The sequence below is a fragment of the Dunckerocampus dactyliophorus genome, chromosome 19 (genome assembly GCF_027744805.1).
Source record: "Dunckerocampus dactyliophorus isolate RoL2022-P2 chromosome 19, RoL_Ddac_1.1, whole genome shotgun sequence".
In the NCBI taxonomy this organism is placed as follows: Eukaryota; Metazoa; Chordata; class Actinopteri; order Syngnathiformes; family Syngnathidae; genus Dunckerocampus; species Dunckerocampus dactyliophorus.
The window spans coordinates 17,410,879-17,431,328 of NC_072837.1; the positions used below are offsets into that span (position 1 = coordinate 17,410,879).

At 42.8% G+C, this 20,450-nt stretch overlaps 1 protein-coding gene across 11 annotated transcripts in view; it reads left to right on the forward strand.

The window, feature by feature from the left end:
* Positions 1-20,450, forward strand: part of LOC129171963 (clathrin coat assembly protein AP180-like) — a 30,205-nt gene that overhangs the window by 2,362 nt on the left and 7,393 nt on the right. For 8 of the 11 annotated variants that reach the window (XM_054761166.1, XM_054761169.1, XM_054761168.1 and 5 more), the window contains exons 3-18: positions 4,509-4,651; positions 4,727-4,802; positions 4,975-5,077; positions 5,318-5,411; positions 5,501-5,612; positions 6,182-6,288; positions 6,367-6,408; positions 8,976-9,049; positions 9,555-9,560; positions 10,353-10,365; positions 10,444-10,580; positions 11,669-11,742; positions 11,821-11,835; positions 12,271-12,441; positions 15,674-15,784; positions 19,846-19,929. In XM_054761166.1, the coding sequence (XP_054617141.1) occupies positions 4,509-4,651; positions 4,727-4,802; positions 4,975-5,077; positions 5,318-5,411; positions 5,501-5,612; positions 6,182-6,288; positions 6,367-6,408; positions 8,976-9,049; positions 9,555-9,560; positions 10,353-10,365; positions 10,444-10,580; positions 11,669-11,742; positions 11,821-11,835; positions 12,271-12,441; positions 15,674-15,784; positions 19,846-19,929 (1,362 nt within the window). Of the gene's footprint in view, positions 1-4,508; positions 4,652-4,726; positions 4,803-4,974; positions 5,078-5,317; positions 5,412-5,500; positions 5,613-6,181; positions 6,289-6,366; positions 6,409-8,975; positions 9,050-9,554; positions 9,561-10,352; positions 10,366-10,443; positions 10,581-11,668; positions 11,743-11,820; positions 11,836-12,270; positions 12,442-15,673; positions 15,785-17,394; positions 17,617-17,736; positions 17,812-19,463; positions 19,557-19,845; positions 19,930-20,450 lie in introns of all 11 variants that reach the window. The other 3 variants (XM_054761177.1, XM_054761167.1, XM_054761175.1) reach the window with 3 other exon arrangements.

The window sequence follows — 20,450 nt, forward strand, 5'->3', positions numbered from 1 at the left end:
TCTTGTGATCCGCTCCCTCTTGTGAATAATTCACTAATCAGCCAATGACTGTCCTGCATTATTTACACAGCAAAAGGCGTCGATGTTAAGACCGCCTTTCTTTGGCTTCTTGGAGCTAAGACGAAACTGCAGGCATCTGCTGCTGTGCATGTGTTGCATGCATGGTTGCTCGTAGAGGTGCTCCACATGCATGCACACCGCCTGAAAGACCTTTGAGCGATCACTTCTAGACAATCCAAGACTATTTGAATGCATTTCTTGTTTGTGTCTATTTCTAGGCCGCCTTGTCGTGGTATATAGGCCACCGTGCTTCTCTTTCTGTGTTTCTAACCTAGATATTAATGGGGGGAGAACATGCTACTCACCAATAACAGTCGCCTGGAACTATATTAGATAGCGTCAAGTGTTTCTGTGTGTTTTATGACAGACTAGCATGGTCCATGGTATTTTAGATTGATATAAAGTGTTATTTTTACTCCTTCGGGTGGTGTTTTTGCAAAGCACATGTGGCCCTGGGGTGTGCATGTTGTTGGTGCAGTGTTGTAGCCATGGTAACTGATTAAGAATGTCAGGGGTTGGCAGTGAAATGACAGGACAGAGAGAGGGCAAATGACAGGCCTGAGTGTCAGGGATGAATTTGCATTACGGCATTATTGTGAGTGCACTGGTGGTTGTTGCGGTTGGTAAATTGTATGTTTGTTAACTTGTAAATATTAAAGGCTTAAATTAAAATAAACACCAATAAAACTCTGCTGGAAGTCACATTATATTGCTCTCTCTCAGCTTGAGAACACGACCACTAATTAGACGCTGTGGTCAAATGGACACTGGGGGGCATTCATAGAGAACATAGAGAACACACGCACACGCACGTGCGCATGCACGCACACAAGGTCAACTGACTCAACAGCGGCTCAAAATAAATCTGAGCACACATATTCCAAACCGTGCATTTAATCAATTAAGAGTACACTGCAGCGGCGCTATCTTAGTGATAAAGAGTCCGTTTCCATGACAACGAAGAAACGTGACATGCAGTGCTGTCATCACGGGTAAATAATGTTGCTATTAAAGCATTTACCCAAAAGTCCAATGTCTTCTTGAGCGCAGTCTCACCATAAGTTCAGTGTTAGGACAGTCTGGGACGTCATGAGACTTGCTGTGGTCACATGACCTGGTTGCCAATGTCCAGGGTGCCGATCTGTCAAGAACATTATTATTATTATTATTATTAAGATCCAATACAAAATCTGTATTGAAAAAAACGTCACTTTTGTTTTTGTTGTGTGTCGTGGTGCAAAAAGTGCGTGGCATCACGGTGAAAGCTGTTCCTAATATTTTCACACCTCTCTTGTATTCAAACGGGGTTATCGGGTTATTAGAAAGGACTCTCCATAGGACAGTGTGGGAGAGGGTGAATGGAAAAGAGAGCATTTGTCTTTGTAAAAGCATATGTGTGTTGGTACAAGTCTTGCAGTGGATGGTGTGCAGGTGTACCTAATGACCAGGAGAGCTCATAGTTCATTCTTACAGTGCTTCTGCAGCCTGTGGATTACCGTAAGAGTCTTTATTTAGCTTGGACAATCCTTATTACACACACACACTGACAGTATGTGTCACATACTGCCTGTTTGTTTACTATAGGTGATGATATCATGACATAAAGCAGAGAGCTGACACTGAAAACCTGCACAGCAACAAAAATGCAAAAAATGATCACACAGGTTACTAATATGACCTGATATGGTTGTATGTAATGTCAAATTAACAATCATTTGTAGCTGTGACATGACAATATCATGTATGGCAGTAGTATAAGCACCCATTGTGGGTCATGCACGTTGGGGGCGTATTGCAACACTGACAATATGGAAACAACAAGAAATTGTACAATTTAGTCCATAAAAATGCAGAACGTTGGAGATGGTGTGTCAAAACAGGTGTGGCTGATGTCCTGAAGGGGGCTGGGCAGGAAGACTGAGACGAGTGATTAGATATAATCTCTTTCCAAGCCCCCCCTTCCACTCCTCACCCCTCATGTCCAGCCTGCTATTCTGTCGTGTTACCACCGTCCTCCCCTTAGCTCACTGCACTTCTTCCTCTTGTCTACCGTTTAATATCTGTGTCTATTTAAAGCAAGGCCAAGGCCTGCTCACTATATCTGCTTCCATTAACGAAGCTGCCTGCCAATAGTTGATGCTCTCCTCTTTCCCCCCCTTTTTTTTAGACATCAGTGTCAGGGGACAGCATAGCACTTATCTTTACTCAACCTCTACTTCATTTACACTCTACGAACATAATAATAGGGACACCTGCCATACAAGAGCTGTAATGGAAAATAGAATTGAGCAGTTTTAGCAGTATTCATCGAACAACATCTTCATACCGTCAGCCCTCGCCACTTCGCGCTTTGACTTTCGCAGCTTCACTCTCTCACGGTTTCTCCAAAAATATTCATGAAAAAAATCATATCGCGGTTCCTCACCGTTTCACACTTTACTGCAGCCTGGTATTAGCCACAAATATGAAAAATATCCATATTTAAGTACATTTTTGGCCTAAATTAAGCATTTTCAAGCACAAAATACAAAATTAAGGCATTCAGAAGACATGCTGTAGTCATGTATTCAAACGGCCTGGGTACATGTATCCGTGTTGCCAGGTCCGCTTATTATAAGCAACTTAAAGTTGCTTGCAAAGTTGGAAGTTCCCTGTTTGGGCTTGTCACGTGTTTCTCTCGCGAGACCTGGCAACTCTGACGCGTATCTAACATAGCATCATCATCATCATCGCTCCCTCAATCTATTGCGTTTTTTCCAAAATTACTGAATTTATAAATGATCGCTGTTTTGTGCTTGAATGCCACCTACTCCATATGCATATTTAAGCAAATTGAACTTATTCTTGGTCTAAATCAAGCATTTTCAAGCATAAAATGGTGAAATGAGCTCAGTAAATGAACTAAAATACAAATACGAGGCAGAAGAAGCATTGTAAATGTGAATCTATTACTGTATTCTACATTGGCCACTAGGTGTCAGTGTTCGGTGAGACTGGTGCTAGACTCCCCACACAAAGGTTCCCAAGGGAACACATTTACTGTGACTATAATGGCTACTACGAGTGGCTTGTAATGGCGGAAGTACGCTGTCCAGAATAAACAACAAGAAACTGCTAACGTGTGAGTCTATGCTGTCTGATTCACGTCTAATACGTCTTATTTTCTCTGACTATATCTACTACATTGGGTAATACAGATGTAAAGGTGTCTCTATGGCTGTTCATGTCTAGAGGGCTCTAATCATGTTAAAAAGTGTATTTAGAAGGTTATAAACAGGTTTTCTATGCCATAACTACAAAAATATTCCATTTACAGTTTTCCGTTGTTTATCGCGAGGGATAGGTTCCCAAAATAGCCCATAAAAAGCGAAATCTGCGAAGTGGCCGATTACATTTTTTCACAATTACTATATACTGTATGTTCTAAGGCTGCATCCCCTGACCATACACTTTATACGCTCTTCTCAGACAGGCATTAACATTTACTCACATTTCCTTCTTGTTTAAACACTCTCCAAAAACTTCTAACCTTTGTTTCAATTTTAATGACCAACCTATTAGGTTGGACACAGGAAATGATTAAGTGACTCACGCGTATTTCACTACTCTGACCGCGCCTTTTCATCCTGTCGCCGTTCTGCTGTACTGTAGCGTTTTTATGTCCTTGTTAAAACATATTGCTGTAGTACTTCTCCTGTTGCAGCCCCCCTGCCCGAACCGAATATTAGTAGTCCAACCTTTTGTGCAATGGTTAGAATCCCCCTCTGCCTTTTGGGCACAGGACGTTTCGTCGACTTTGTGGGTTTTGTCGAGGAGAAACTTGCAAACCTACAAAGACTGCAAGCAAGCAAGCTAGCTATGACACAGGAGACACGGCAGGGCAGCACGAAGGAGACTGATTGACGCGTTCATACGCTGTAATAAAAAAAAAAAAGCACAAAAAAAGTCTGCGAAAGGTGAACCGCGATAGAGCGAGGGAACTCTGTGCTAATATTGAATCCTGCTTTAACAGAAATTCACTAAACATGGTCGGGTCTGGAACCAATTAAGCGCGATAAATTAGGGATTACTGTGTATGCGTGTAGTAAGTGAATGAAATGAGACAAACTGTCGGCTAGGGTTATGTGTGTCTGTGTGAGTCCATACAATATACTGTATAGATATAGATACTGTATATAATATATTATATTAACTATAGGGGTGTTATTTCATGTCAGAGGGCTCTAATAATGTTAAAAACATTTTCAGGTCGTAAACAGGTTTTCTATGCTCAAACTACAAGGGTGGTGGCTTTTAATACACATGGTTTCATTGTTGAATCACTGCTCTGTATTACATATCAAATGCAAATTGCATCTATCTGCTGGATTCCGTGGGGCATGGTTTCCCATTTCCACTACTACTACTAATGACGATGCTAAATAAAAGTGGCCGTGTTTGTCTTCCAGACCTGGTGTCGGCCACCAACACCACCAACGTCAACATCCCCCAGATGGCCGACACGCTGTTCGAGCGGGCCACCAACGCCAGCTGGGTGGTGGTCTTCAAGGCCCTCGTCACCACCCACCACATGTGTGTGCACGGGAATGAGGTGAGCCAACAAGAGCTGTCTAGAAGCACATGGTTTTGAGGCTGAAAAAGCATCCTTGAATGTCTTTCCCTGCAGAGGTTCATCCAGTATTTGGCCTCCAGGACCTCCCTGTTCAACCTCAGCAACTTCATCGACAAAACTGGCTCTCACGGTAAAACCCGCCAAAAACAAACAGCTGATGCCTCCATGCCTGACTTACGTAATAAGGCATTCTCGTGTCGAGATCAGCTGCTTCCCATATGAGCACACTGGCACGGCCCCTCTTCATGAGTTGGTAATGTGGAAAACGATACATGATGGACATTATCTGCTCTCTTCTTAAGGCTACGACATGTCTACATTCATCAGACGGTACGGGCGATACCTGAACGAGAAAGCCTTTGCATACCGCCAGATGGCGTTTGACTTCACCAGAGTGAAGAAGGGGTACGTCACCAGAACCACAGTCAGCAGTGACTGATTCTTGATACAGATGTGAAGTCACAGCGGTGAGCTAGTACAGGAAGTACCTGACGTTTTACAGAAATGCCCAAAAGTCAAACCGGAAACCAGAATCCAAACACAAATGTGTGAACATTATCGGTTCATAGACGTTTGGTGGAATTGGTTTCTTCCATTCGGCTCATTTGCACGTCTTAGTGTGAGCACGTTGTGTTTGTAAACCAGGGCCGAAGGCGTGATGAGGACCATGACCACAGAGAAGCTCCTGAAGGGCATGCCTGTCCTGCAGACTCAGATCGACACGCTCCTTGAGTTTGACGTAAGTCCGGCTACAAGAATTCCCATTTGCTTCTATGTTTTGATTGGATTACACCAGTGGGAAGAAAGCTCTCCCCTTTCTCTGGTCAGGTTCACCCCAAGGAGCTGAACAACGGGATCATCAACGCCGCTTTCATGCTGCTCTTCAAGGACCTGGTCAAACTCTTTGCATCCTACAACGATGGCATCATCAACCTATTAGGTCCGTCTGGCAACACCATAGTAACCAGAAACGGACAAAAAAATAGATTTGAGATGCACGATATCTTTTTTTTCAAACTGATACTGATACCGATAACTTTGTGCGCCTCAAGACCGATATGGTACCGATAACGAGTGGTTAGCATGTTGGCCACACAGTCAGGAGATCTGGAAGATATGAGTTCGAATGTCTGTGTGGAGTTTGCATGTTCTCCTCGTGCGTGCGTGGGTTTTCTCCGGGTACTCTGGTTTCCTCCCACGTTCCCAAAATTAGCATGTTAGGTTCAGTGGCGAGGTATGAATGTGAGTGTGAATGTTGGTCTTCCTCGAAACGTGAATGTTTACAAGTGAGCTCGGGGGAAGTTACAGCAGCCCGTTAACGTCACAGGCAGGAGAAAAAAGGAGCGCTTGATTTGCTCACCTGCCCAGTACAGGTAATCTCGCTTCATTGGAGCATTTTTTTAAATGATCGGTTATCGTAGCTATTTTTTAAAAATCAGATTTCTCAGTATGATGTCATAATTCCTTTATATCGGCTCCTAAAATAGATTGTGATGTTTTTTTGTGCAGAGAAATACTTCAAAATGAAAAAGAGTGATTGTAAAGAGGCTTTGGAGATCTACAAGAGGTTCCTGACCCGAGTGACAAAGATTGGCGAGTTCATGAAGCTGGCAGAGGTACCTGCCGACCACTCGTGCACATTATAAAATAAATAGTGGCGTTTTGTTTTTTTAAAACTTGATTTCTCTCTACAGACAGTTGGAGTTGACAAAAATGACATTCCTGACATCAACTACGTGAGTCACCCCATCATCTCTCCATCGAATTCCTACAATAGACTAAGATTGGTAACGTGCACGAATGCTGCACTCATGCACGCACACGTACGCCACGTTTCACCCACTGCCATCTCCCACCCACCCCTCCCCCACCACTGACCTCAGTGTCTCCACCCGGGGGTGGTGGCGGACCTGGCAGACTCGGACGATGACGACTGTCCTTTTAAACCTCTCGAGGAAGCGGTAACCGTAGTAACGCAGGCCGAGTGCCTGTTTGCAGGATGGCGTGCCGGCATGTTGACTTTAATCCTGTTTGACACACGAGTCAGATGTACAGTACACGCTGATTGTGTGTGTGTGTGTGTGTGTGTGCATGTATGGGTGTGGGTTTTTTGAAGCGCTGGTGTTGGGTCTTCTGTTTTTAAATCCTGGTCATTTATAATGTAGGTGTAGACCAGTGGTGTCCAAAGTGCGGGCTGGGGGCCGTTTGTGGCCCGTGGCTGTTTTTTTATTGGCCCGCGGCACATTCTAAAAATACAATTTAACAAAAAAAAAAGAAAAACATTTTAAGAGAAAAAAGTTGGGCTCTAACGACAAAAACTTTTATGACAATAAAGTCCTAATATTATGAGGAAAAATGACATCGTGTTAGTAGCAAAATGTTGAAATACTCAAGAAAACATTTATTATTATTGTTATTATTATTATTATTATTATTATTATTATTATTAAAGTTGTAATATTATGAGAAACAAAAAAAATGTAGTTGTAATTTTTGTCAAATTAGGTTGCGGAATAATTTATATAATGTTATCTAATGTTACGAGAATAAAGTCTAAATATTCTGGACATAAAGTCAAATTATTATTACACAAAGACAATTTTCAAGAAGAATAAACAGTAGCCGAAATGGAAAAAAATTGTTGCAATTTTACAAGAGTAAAGTTAAACTATTAAGAGAAAAAACTCGTATTCCAATGAGGAAACAAAGGCACAATTTTATGAGAATAAACATAAATAAAAAAAAAAAACATTAAAGTAAAAATACATTATTTTAAAAAAGTAATAGGAGAATCAAACAAAAGAAAATAAATATGTATTTTTGGGGGAAATATGCTTTCTCGTAGGGATGAGCCGGATACTCGTGATAAACATTTTTGCCGAATACGAGCATGAAAGGAGTATATCTCGTCATTATTCGTAATTGTGATGAAAAGAAAATCCTCATTATGTATTCGCTCTTCACGCTCTGTGATTGGCCAGTCACACACAGCGACCGCCCCTCCCAAGACACGCCGTCTGGGCTGGAGCCACATGGGAGCTGAGCGGTGCCTCATTCACGTACACGGCGCAATTGGCAAGTTGAAAAGGGCTCGTGTGGCGTTTATTAGGTTTTCCTCAGCTCGCCTCTATTTCGGTTTGTATCTAAAGTTGCTTGGTAAACTTGTTTGGTGAAGTACGCCGTGCATTTGCCAGGACAGCGCTGTGCAGGCTTGTGTTGCGTCAGTCACTTGTGCAACTCAGTTGGGATAGCATTGCCGCTTTTTTCCTTGAAATGTATTTTTGTCTTATTCCATGAAGTCATCATAAAACAGGCGTGCTACCTAAAATATAACAATTTTGTTAACTTTCCTTTGGCAATTTTAGAGTGGTAACAGTAACATACATTGACTGGTCACAACATTAGGTACACCTGCCCAGCTGCATCAAACATTCTGCCTGTATGGCTATCATACTGCACTGTATACATAATCGTGGTCAAACATTACACCCCTCTCAATACGTTGCAGGATGCACGTTGCAATCTTGAACTTGTTTCGTGATGCATGCGGTGCATTTCACAAGACAGCTCGCGCGTCAGTCACTGACGTTGTTGTTTTGTTTCCGTCTGCTTGCTTATAATTTGTCTGGTGATATAAAGTTGGAAAGTGGTGCTTGTAGGCCTGAACGCGCTGCTTTAGAGAAAGCTACAGTGAACAAGGCTGACAGATTATTTCCCTCTTTGCCATCAACGGATGTCTGCATGAATCACCAACGTCACACACATCATTCAAAAATAATGAAATAATAAAGTCTTACAGGTGACTTTCACACATACATAGTACACATATGGATGAATCATAAACAATAAATATAGCAACCTTTGATCAATCCATGTCAATTTCACACTTAAAACAATGTACTGATTTAAGCCCTGCCCATTTCCGCTTAAACCACGCCCACTTCAGGTTTATGCTCCGAGTACAGATACGGATATGGATAATTTAGATGGGTGAACAGATACAGATGCAGATGCAGATACAGATACAGATACAGATGCAGATGCAGATGCAGATACTTGTACAGTACATCGCTCATCCCTACTTTTTCACTTATATCACAAAGCTGAGATGCAGTTTAAATATATATAACTTGTTAGCATAGCTTTACAAAATATCAAAGTGGCAAAGTTGCATGCTTTCATTTCTCCATGTGGCCCACACTGGACAAACGTTTGGACACCCCTGGTGTAGACCGTTGTGTGTTCTGATGTGGGAGTTTCCTTATTTCAACCTTGATGACGGTGTTGTTTTGTTTCTTGTCAGGCTCCCAGCAGTATCCTGGAGTCTCTGGAAACGCACATGAATGGCTTGGAGGACGTAAAAGGCGGCAAGAAGGGGTAATTTTGAATTTTAGTGTCATCTTGGAGCTTTATTTTTAACTTTAATTTCATTCATTCGTGGCTTTAGGATCACATTTAGAGAGGTTTTGTTTGTTTGCTTGTGAGCAGGATCACATTCATGCCACCTCAAGAAATTACAGAGAACTTGATTTTTTTTTCAGGATTTTTCTCCCAGTTTTTCAAATATTGTTTTTATTCATTAATTTCTCTGGGAAAAATCCCCATTGCTTTAAAGAGTTTACCTTTTAAATCTATTTTTTTATTGAATTTATTTATTCATAACAATAATGAAATATTTAAAAATGAAATACTATTTAGTAAAATGATATGTCATACATTTCAAATAATGATCACTTTTTTTTGTTAATTAGCTGAGAGATGAATTTGTGGGCATTGTAGGTTTGTGATCTACAAGGTGCCCTTCTAGTTGTTGTATTCCTATCTTTTCCTTTAACCCTTCCTCTCTTTTATCCCCCCTTTTTCGTTCATTTGGAACCCCCAGTGAAGGGTGAGCATCAACCGTGTGTTGGCTTTGGGGCGGCGGCGGACTGTAATCTCTTTGAATGTTACTTTATTTACCCCGAGCACGTAAACGGACGTGCTATTCCCATGGGAGGCTATCAGGTGATCCCCATGGGAATAGAGTCTATTAGGACGCTGTAGATTACATGTTATGTGTGTGTGTGTGTGTGCGTGCGTGTGTGCGTGTGTGTGTGTGTGTGTGTGCATGTGTGAGCTCTACAAGACACACATGCCGTACGAGACAAGTGTGTGTTGTCTCAGTCATACTTAATAATAATAATAATAATAGAATCATAACAATGTGTCCACACAAGAATTTAGTAGAAATCTGTAATTGCGGCTATATTTCTACATTTTTGCTATCAAATTGCTTTCATTTTCCATTAAATCAAATTATTTTTGTCATTTTTCTATTATATTATAATAAGGAGTCAGGGATTCATGTGTAATAAAAGATCTTCAAATAACTGAATATGAATTTAAGTAAATACAAATATGAATGTATTTACAATCATTATTTTTAAATAACTGCTAAATTCTTGTGAAAAATATGAAGAGGTTTATTCCCGGATTCATAAATGTGCTCATTTAGCACAAAAATGAATCATTGCTCAGCCGACTACTGTCTGAATGTCATGAATACGTTGCTTTTGGAATAAAACCCTTCATATGCTCAAATGATGCACTATGTGGAGCAACATTTAGCAAATTTGTCGAGTCTCTTGTCAAAGAAAATGACACTTAATCAAAATGTCTCCCTTCCCTTCCGTTCTTCTAGGTCTCCAACTAAGGTAAGCTGCAGGTTTTAAACAGCTTCTAGACTTGTGTCTGTTGGCCCATGGAGTGAGCAGCCGTCACGTACCTTCCAGGGGTCTCCCACAAACAACGTGTCTCCAACTTCCACTCCGGCCAAATCCTCAAACGCCGTCCCCACACTGCAGCCTCCGCCTGGGGAGAGCGCCGCCGCTGCCGCCGCGGCTCCAGCTGCACCGGAGCCAGCGGAAGAGTATGTAACGGCTCATGTGGCCGCTGTTGTTGCCAGGCGGAATTCCTGCAAACACCCAAAAAAACCCAAAGTTACTCAGAAGCGCTGTTTCACCTGCGCTACGTTGCCCCAAAAAGCGAGGAAGTCAGCTATAGATTAAGGCAATTCATAAACATTACGAGTGGACAAGGTCATTTATAGACATTATTTTTTAGCAGTTGGTTCACGACTGCGTAATAAAATCAAAATATCATGAATATAATTGTAATGCCTGGTACAACTAAAGGTACATTTGTTAGGACATTCATTTCATTTAAGAGCTGATATCCAGCAACTTCCATGCTTTTCTTGATGATCACCAAAATCACTTACAGTAAGTTCTTACATGAATAGTTATAGCATTGTCCTGCCAAAAAATGTACTCATATGAGCTATTTTTGTTGTCATTGTTATATTTGTCCAATCAAAGGCACCTTTAGTTGTACCAGGCATTAAAATGAACAAGAAAGTGAAGAAACAAGGGTGGTCTGTCGGGGTGTAACAACACATGTATCTGGATCGAACCGTTCAATACACATGTGAACTGACCCCAGTATCGAACAATATGATGTTTCATATTTATTTCATCAACTTCTGACGGCGCTCTGTGCTGAAAGCTCAGTGTATCTGCGATCGACTACTCTGGCTTAGGTTGCATTGTCAAGCACGGAGCCGCTGAGCTCCGCCTCCCACAGTCATACCGTGCTGGAAATGTTGAAAAATGTTGGCAATTTCAATAAAATTCAAATTAAAAAAGGCAAGGTAATTTATTTTTTGTATCGAAAAAATATCGAACCGTAACACAAACGTATCGAACAGACCCGAACCGTGAATTTAGTGTATGGTTGCACCCCTAGTGGTCTAATCATGATTTCCATGACTGTAAATATGCTATGTTTTATGGTAAGAGATAGAAGGCGTACATAAATACTCAAATATATATAAATACAGTAAGTACGTATATACTGTATATGTTCTATGTTTACAGTGGGAGGTCGATCTTTGGGACTTTTTAAAAGTGTGATGTAAGGAAGTGAGTACATTAATATTTTTTTCACGTTATTCTCCAGTTCCTTGCTGGACCTGGATCCCCTCTCCTCCTCTGGCCCCCCAGCAACGTCAGCAGCCCCCACGTCCTGGGGAGGTAGGTACAGCATATACCTGTACATGTTTACATGTTCTTGCAAACATCCTGTAATAATGATTGTGTTGTCCTGCACAGACCTCCTCGGCTCGGGTGAGTGTTCCTTCTTTATCCTTCAGGTGACCTCCGTAACGGAGGCCCTCCAAGTGTGTCAGTGTGTTGGGATGTGTCACGTTTACCTCCTGGTTTGTGTCCTCTAAGCTGTTCTTCTTCTTTAGTCTGAGTTTTCTTGTTTCTCTCTCTCTCTCCTCCCCCCTACCTTCCGCATCTTCCATTGTCTGGTTTTGGTTTCTAACGGGGGCTTTTTTTAAATTTTTTTGGGGGTTGTTTGCTATTTTTTGATTTGGTTACAATCTGGATTTTGCTTTTCAATTCCAAATGATCTTAACTGGGCTTGATTTGAATTTGACCTTTATTTTTGTAAATGGGTGCCATGGCTGCCTCTTTTTGCTTCCTGCTTACTTTGGCGCCTTTAATTTGGGGACGCCGACCCCCCCGCACTCCCCCCTTCCTCGTCGGCACTCGCAGAAATGGGCGACTCCTTGCTAGCTGAGCCCACCCTCGCAGCGGAGGCCGCCCAGTCCCCCACGGGGGCCACGCCCACCCCTGCGGCACCAGAGGCCGGAGTCTCTCTAGCTCCTCCCACTAGCACAGCGGCCGATTCCTCCCCTGGCGCCACCAATATGGATCTGTTAGGAGGTTAGTGGGCTTCCAGGGGTTCTGTATCATAGAACCGCCCTGGGAAGCTCAGTTCCCGCCCCACCCAGAACCCTGCGGATGATGTGATGCCACACTCAGTTGCATGCACATACGTGGTAGCATTTTAAAGTACAGCCCAAATTCATGTTGTCAGCATTTTTTGCAGAGCGGGACATGATACTAGAGTGTAAACGTCTTTGTGGTGTCATGTGATGAGGACGTAGAGGGACTGGAGATAGCGCTCATCACTAGTTTGACCTTTGAATGTAAATGATAATACTCACTGTTGTTCAGCTGCAGTACTTCCTCAACTAACAGATGAGATCATATTATTCCTTACCTTGTAACCCTGCCTTGTAACAAGCTTTTTATTGATAAAATCATGTGACTGGAATTTGCAGGCTGTCATCTAAAGTGCAACCACAGAAAATGTGCTAATAGAGTGGAACCTTTCAGGTCAAACACAATACAGTAGACGCCCTTACAACGTAAATAATCAGTTCCGAGAACCTTTATGTTATAGGGATTTTATGTTATACGAAGCGTAAAATACATGTAAATAGCCTAATCCATTCCAAGATCTTCCCAAACTCACCCCTTTGGCACTTCAAAATATTCAAAGTCCACCAAATATGGTGGGAAAATATAAGAAAACGTTAGCATAAACATAGTAGAGTAACATTCCAATATAAAATAAGGTAATAAACAAGATTAATGTAAATGAATAAAACTGAAAAACAAAAACAATCCTACAGTTCACGAGATGTCTTGATCAGGAGCGCAAGTGGAGGCAGGAAGGAGGAGGAGGACTAGCCTGAGTCGAAACGCGACTCACCGAGTGTAAGAGTCAGCTGGTCTCACAGACAAACGCACACGCACTACACGATGATGCTGTGTGCAAAATTTTAATAATCAAAGGCCCCGATAATCAGCCAATGAGAGCGTGATGCGTCAGAAAGCGTCACCAAGTGTTAGTCTGAACTTGCACCGACTTGAGGCATTAATAAAGTTGATTGAAAAAAAAAAGACTTGCACTGACTTGACGCTTTATGTTACATGGAATTTGTTCTGTAAAACGAAGCAAACACTTTACATAAAGTCTTTACGTTCAGTGGAATTTATGTAAAGGAGGTTTATGTTATGCGAGGTACTACTGTACATATTTCAGGATGATAATTGACGACTGATTTATTTGCTTTTTGAAATATTTTCTTTTAACGGAGTTAAAAATAATCTGTCCCAGATAAAACATTCATGACTGTACGATTCTTAAGTGACCTTAAGGCTCATACAGGTGCACAAATAAAGTTCAAGTTACAAATAAAGTATAAATAAATAAAGACCACTGTTAATAATAAAACCTACAAATCTAAAATAGTCAAGTTGTTCATTTTTGTTATATTCTTAAAGGGACGGCATGCGGCTCGCTCCAAATGATGTTGCTTTTGAAACGCAAAAATATAAGAAAACCACTGCCGGCTAGCATAATGCTAATATGTTTGGCCATGACTGTGTGGCAAGCGAAGCAAGCAATAATTTGGGGTCATTGTGTGGTTATCATCAATACATTCAATGAATTGCTTTGCCATTCTTAACAGGTCAACTTTGCCAAATTGATATCATTTGCTGGCAACAAACACAACAAGTGTGCTTGCGTCTGTGATGTCGGCGTAGCTTACGCATCAAAGCACGACCAGGCGGGGTATAAACCTTGTAGTACGTTCAAATGTTGGCGCCCTCGAGGCAGCTGGAGGAACCCGCTGCATACACTTCTTTTAACTGTCACACACGCGTAAAAAGAAGTTATAAAACTTGCTAAAATGAGTCGTCACTCGCTGTGTTGAGGTTCGAAAATCGCCTTTTTCCAAAATTATCCATCCGTCCTTTTTCTGTGCCGCTTCCCCTCACGAAGGCCGCAGGGGTGTGCCGGAGACTATCCCAGCTGACTTTGGGCAGGAAGCAGGGTACACCCCGGACTGGTTGCCATCCAATCACGGGGCACATGTAGACAAACAACCATTCACACATGAATAAATGATGGCTGCTCGTGGTTGACTGTGGCCTGTTATTGGTCAAAACATATTTCAAGATATTTCATGTCAGTCCGACGTGATAGACTGAAACAAAGTTGCCGTCTCATTCCGTCTGGAAGTGGTGGCTCCTTACTTTGTCCTTCTTCCCCAATCCTTTTGAAACACTTTCTTAAGTTTAGAATAAACACACTGGAGGCTAAGTAGTTAGCTCGGTAGCATGGTATGTTTAAAGCGGCGGCTGTCTCTTGTGTCCCTGCAGTGACCCCGTAGCCTGCGCATGACAGTTGTGCAACGTAGTGTAAACAAAGAAGAAGAAGAAGAAGAAGAATGGGAGCGTAATGGTGACTATAGGGGTGTTATTTTATGTCTACAGAGCTCTAATAATGGCAACAACAGGTTTTGTATGCTCTAACTATGAAAATACTCCATTTATTAATATTGAGTACTTTGTAGAAATTCACCCTTGACTGCATTGGGGTCTGCAAACAATGAACGGCGATAAACGTGAGATGACTGTACCCCTTCTTTGATAGCAAATGAGGCTGGAGTCTTTGAATGCAAGTCCACTAACTTCACATCACTTTCTGTGTATACTGTAGTCTTCTTCTTGTTGATTCTCCTTCTTTGCGGAAAACATGTCGCAAAAAAAGCACAAAAAACAGTAAAACACGCCGAATCCATTTTTGATGCGTCCCGGAAGTTACTAGAATGTTTTCGGCAACTTTGGAGGGCTATTTCCCAGAGTTCCACATTGTACGACCTCAGAGGTTCCACTGTACTTCACTCAATGATGTGTACAATCTGCAAGCAAAATGCATCAAGAAAAGTGAAGCAATCGATCCTTGGCGATGCATTGGTGTTAAAATGCTGGCCATTGGTGACGTAATCAGCTTCCATCTTATATGGAGTTTGAGTTTGATAGACTGGTGTGCTTTTCTCCAACGCAGCGGGAAAGCACTTCTATCAAACTCTTGTCACAGCTGCTGACGTGAGCTGAAACACGTGCCATCACCGCATATCGTTTTTTCGTGTGGAATATTCTCTGCTAGAATGCCTCCTTGTCTGTACCACCATTCGTCTGTCACCTTCGTGTCACGGCAACCAGTCAGCGCTGCAAGTTCTTGTCCCGACTCCCTTTTTCTCTCTTGACTTCTCTGTCTCTTCTCCTTCGTCTATCTGCTGTCGCGTGTGAACCTCAGACACCTTCGCCGCACCCGCTGCCGCCACTGAGGCCTCTGCCGCAGCAGCGGAGGGCGGAGCCGCTGCCGCCGCCGCCCCGGCCGCAGCACCGTCCGCCACCGCCGGAGCTGGTGGGTGACCTACAGTAAAGAAGAGCGTGTGAAAGAGTGTGCATGGATGGATGGAAGGATGAGAAATGTGGAGTGGGTCCCGTCCTTTGTGGCTATGCCAGCTTCTACTCTTCTGGGAAGACGTTCTAGAAGATTTTGGTGTGTTTCTGTGGAAATTCTGGTCCATTTGTGAGGTCTGAGATCACTGATGTTGGACCTGACAGACGGCCTGCTGGCTTTGCTCTAATCTCTGTTGCTGTTGTCCCAAAGGATGCCTTTTTGGAGCTGGGGCATGAAAATGGCCTTCCCCGAAGTGTTGTAGTTATTGTAGCAGTATGGCTTGAACGTTTCCAGGAGGTGCTCCGTGATGCTCTGAGTTCTTGTTGCCATGGAGACAAAAGACAATGCACTTCCCTCCCTCTCTTTCATCACTTGCCTTCACATGTCCGTGTAAAAAAGGAGGACACGTGGCAGGTGGACGCTTTTAGTTCTTGTTAGGACCAGCTAACAAGATGCTGTGCATCGGGGATGTTTAGCCAACAAACGACAACAGGAGCGGATGGGAGCTTTTCTGCTGCATTTGAGAGCAGTGGGAAGTGGGAAATATCCCGCTTGGAGTGCACAAGAGACAGCCCAAAAGGTCGAACGTAAACAAAAAACATGGATGACCACCACAGAATATGCTAACCACCATCCACCATACAGATGTACTCTACTTCAAGGAAAAATACATTTTTTGGAACGGTGCCCATCATCCACAATCCTGATGTGAGACATGAACACACATCTCTCTCTCTTCTGTGTGTTCTAAAGATATAAAAACAGGTAAAAAGAGGCAGCTAATAAATGCACATAATGGGACACACCTATTCCGCCTAGATAGCCCGCTATTAAAAAGCTCCAACAAGGTTTTATGGTTTTCTATCCATGCTGTGAGCATGTAGTAACAGGTACATTCATGATAACATGGAATACTTACACTATTTTGGGAACCTCCTTCCTGGGTGCATTGATTTCACATAGCAACATAGAAAGGAACGCTACGCCTAGCGCTAACTTTTCCAAGCCCCAAAACAAAACCACAGCAGCAGTGTCGGCAGCTCCAATACGTAGCGCTACCTTTCGCTAGTGGCCTGAGGCATCGTGAGCGAGTGTGTGGTGAAGCTAGTCGGCTAGTAGCTAGCCGGTATGGTGTGGCGAAGTGTCACTACGGCAGTAAAGTCGTTTTTGGGCGTAACAATGTTAATAACAATAATGATAACAATGTCGCTGTAGCTTGGTTAATATGCAGGTCATGTTAGGGAAATGAAGCGTTGTTGGCGCTTTTGGGATTTTTTTCAGAAGGCTTTATAGGCGGAATAGGTGCATCCCATTTCCTGCATTCTTAGCTGCCTCTTTTTAGCTGTTTTTATATCTTCAGAACACACAGAAAAGAAAAAGACACGTGTGTTCATGTTTCACATCAGGACTGTGATGACGGGCGAAATAAAAAAAAGGGCAGTTTTCGTCTGTCTTAAACTTCCAACTTCCCAGGTCTCTTGAATGCAGCATTTTTCATGGCTTGAGGCATCAAGCATCCATTGTGTTTTAGTTTTTTTTGTGTCTAACATCCCGCTTCATCTTCCCACAAGACCCCTTCGCCCCCTCAGATGGTAGCACCACCACCGCAGCATCTCCAGGTCTAGACCTTTTTGGCGTGATCTCAGCGGAGAACCCGGGGTTTAGCTCTGCCCTGCCCCCCCCTTCACCCTCATCGCTCTTCACCTCCGCATCCAGCACCGGCATCGTCACCACGGCAACCGTTTCGGCACCCGTAGCCCCCAACGCCGACCCTGCGGTCGATCTTTTCAGCGGTAAACGACGAACGTGGAACGTGTGTGCGCTGCCTCGCTCCTCTTGACCTGCGCCTGAATTTACTACTCATTGTGATTGCCTGCTGTCATGTTTTGAGCATTTTGGTCATGCTTTCGTAGCTTTCTTTGAGTCCACGCCTGACACAAGGTGCACCAAAGCAGAGGCCGCGCCCACTGCTGACTTGTTCACAGCAGGTACTCCCCTTCTTGCATCCATGCTGCCCCCCCTCTGGTGTGCTCTCATTTCCTGCTTTGCTGTGTCACACGGCGGCGTTGTCGTCTACTCGAGCCAGATAAGAAAACATGTTTTAAAATTTTCACTAAATACTTTAGTACGGGGGTGTCCAAAGTTGTTCCAGCCACAGGCTGAAAAATGAAAGGATGCGATATTTGAAAAGAAACACTGCATGTCAGCTTTGCTCGACAGGTGAGAAAGTGCATTATTAGTATCAACTTTGCTCTTTTTTCCCATTTTTGCTTTTTTTTTAAATTTCCAAATATACTTTCTTCTTAAATAATCTTTGTACATGTTGATAATGTTATGATTTTATTCCTATATTATTATAACTTTTTTGACAACCTAATTTTCCAAAAATTACAACTTAAAAAAATATAACAACATATTTTTTCTTAAATATTTCAACTCTATTATGAATCATAATATTACAAGTTTATTGTCATAAAATTGCGACCTTTTTTCTCAATAGAATACGACCGTTTTCTCGTAATATTTTGACTTAATTCTTGTAAATTATCCATCTACTTCCACTTGTACATATTCTTCTTGTAATGGTGACTTTATTTCCTTTCATATTTTCACTTTATTCTCGTAGCAGTGTAACTTTTTCCGCAACCTAATTTTCCAAAAGTGACAACTTTATTCATTTGCTTTGTTTGTTTCTCGTCATCTTACGACTTTTTAAAGAACTGACATCTGTCTTTAATATTTAAACGTCGTGCTACCCAAAGGACGTTATTTTTCCTCATCATATTATGACATTATTCTCGTAAAATTGTGACTTTTTTGCTGAAATGCTGTGAGCCACTAAAAAAACAGCCGCCCCTGCTTTAGCATGTTTTGCACGCTCTGCATTCATGTAAATGCTGTCTTTCCTGGATGTTTATCTACTCAATTAGAGCCTTACACAAGTCCTTCTCCAGTTCTAGACCCGGGGTGTTTAAAGTGCAGCCCGGGAGCCATTTGCGGTCCAGAGTGTGTTTCTTATTGACCTGCGGCTTATTCTAAAAATACCATTAAACAAAAACAACAGCAGCAAAAGTTGAAAAAATGTAATATATCTACAGTACATCTATTAGTATATCTACATGGGTTAGCTTCAGCCCGTTTAAAAAAATCAAAATGGCCACTCGAATCCTTTGAATTTCAGTATGCAGCCCCGCGGTAACAACAACAAAAGTTTGGACGCCCCTGAGCCAGGCATTGAATTCATTTGTTCCTCAAAGCAAGACTATGACTTATGAGCACGAATGATATGCGCGTATTTTGATGATCACTTCCTGTCAATAATGAAGTGCAGCTGGAGGCGGAACTAAACGTCCGCTGCTTGTTTCCTCACTGTCACATGTTACTTGGAGCAGACAAGCACGCGTGCTGTGGCAAAGTTACATCTACGTTTGCACTTGCTGCACGGCTGTAAGACCATGCTAATGCACTGTACAGTATTTTGGTTGAAGAATAGCCGATATCGTCTAAAAGGAAGTTGGAAAAGGAGGCAGGACGTCTAGAAGAGCGGAGGCCACTGTTTGTTTGCTCTTGCATGCATTGAGATTGTTTGCTGATGTCCCATTTTAACATCATCTCCATGTTAACCCCTTCCCTTCCCCAGCGGATTTATTCGACGTGTCAGCAATCCCACCCATCCTTTCCTCTGTGCCCCCACCCAAAACTGACAGCGGAGACCTCATGAGCCTGTTTTGTGGTGGGTAGCCAGCATCACAGCAGGGTTTCAAACTTTGGGAAAGATGTCCACTCGATAGCGATGGCTTTGTTTGATGTGTTGGACGAATGTGTGAATCTTGAATATGTGCTGCCAGTGTTTATTTTGCAGCCTGTCCTTTCTAACTGCGAGCTCTTTTTGGCGTTAGCAGTGTGCTGTCAGGTCCCAGGCTGACTATTCCTCCCCCCTCTTTGCCTTAATGCTGCGATGGACGCGTCTCCGCGGGCTCTGACCTGCCACATTTACGCTCGTTGCTCGGTTGACCCGACAGAGTCCACCGGAGCGGGCGACGCCCCTGCAGCTGCCCCCGCTGCAGCCGCCGCCGCTGCTGCCCCCGGGGCGGAACTCATGTCAGGTAAACCCTCTGAAATGTTGACCCTGACCCTTCACACATGTGGTTTCATTTGACTCATTATCGATGCATGCTAGTCAGCTATGTTGCAGCTAGGGCTCTCAAAAATAGCTCGTTAACGGCGGCAACTAACGTATTTTCCGGACTATCAGTCGCACTTTTTTTCATGGTTTGGCTGGTCCTGCGCCTTATACTCCGGAGCGACTTATATGTGTTGTTTTTCCACACTGACAGCCACGAGAGGGCGCTGTAGGCGTGTGTGCCAGTATCTGCTACTCCCATCACTCCTGTACCACTGACAATTTACAATGTAAGCATCAACTTACCTTCTCAGCGACAACTGAGAAACCAGTTGTGCTGTTTAGGCTAAGTGTTGATATGGTACGTTAGCAGATGCCTATTTAGCATGGTGTTTAACTCGCCTTTCAAGACGAAACGTCTGTTCTTGGTTTTCTGACTTTATCAAATAAATTTGCCCCCCAAAATGCAACTTCTAGTCCAGTGCGAGTATGTTTTTTTCTTCT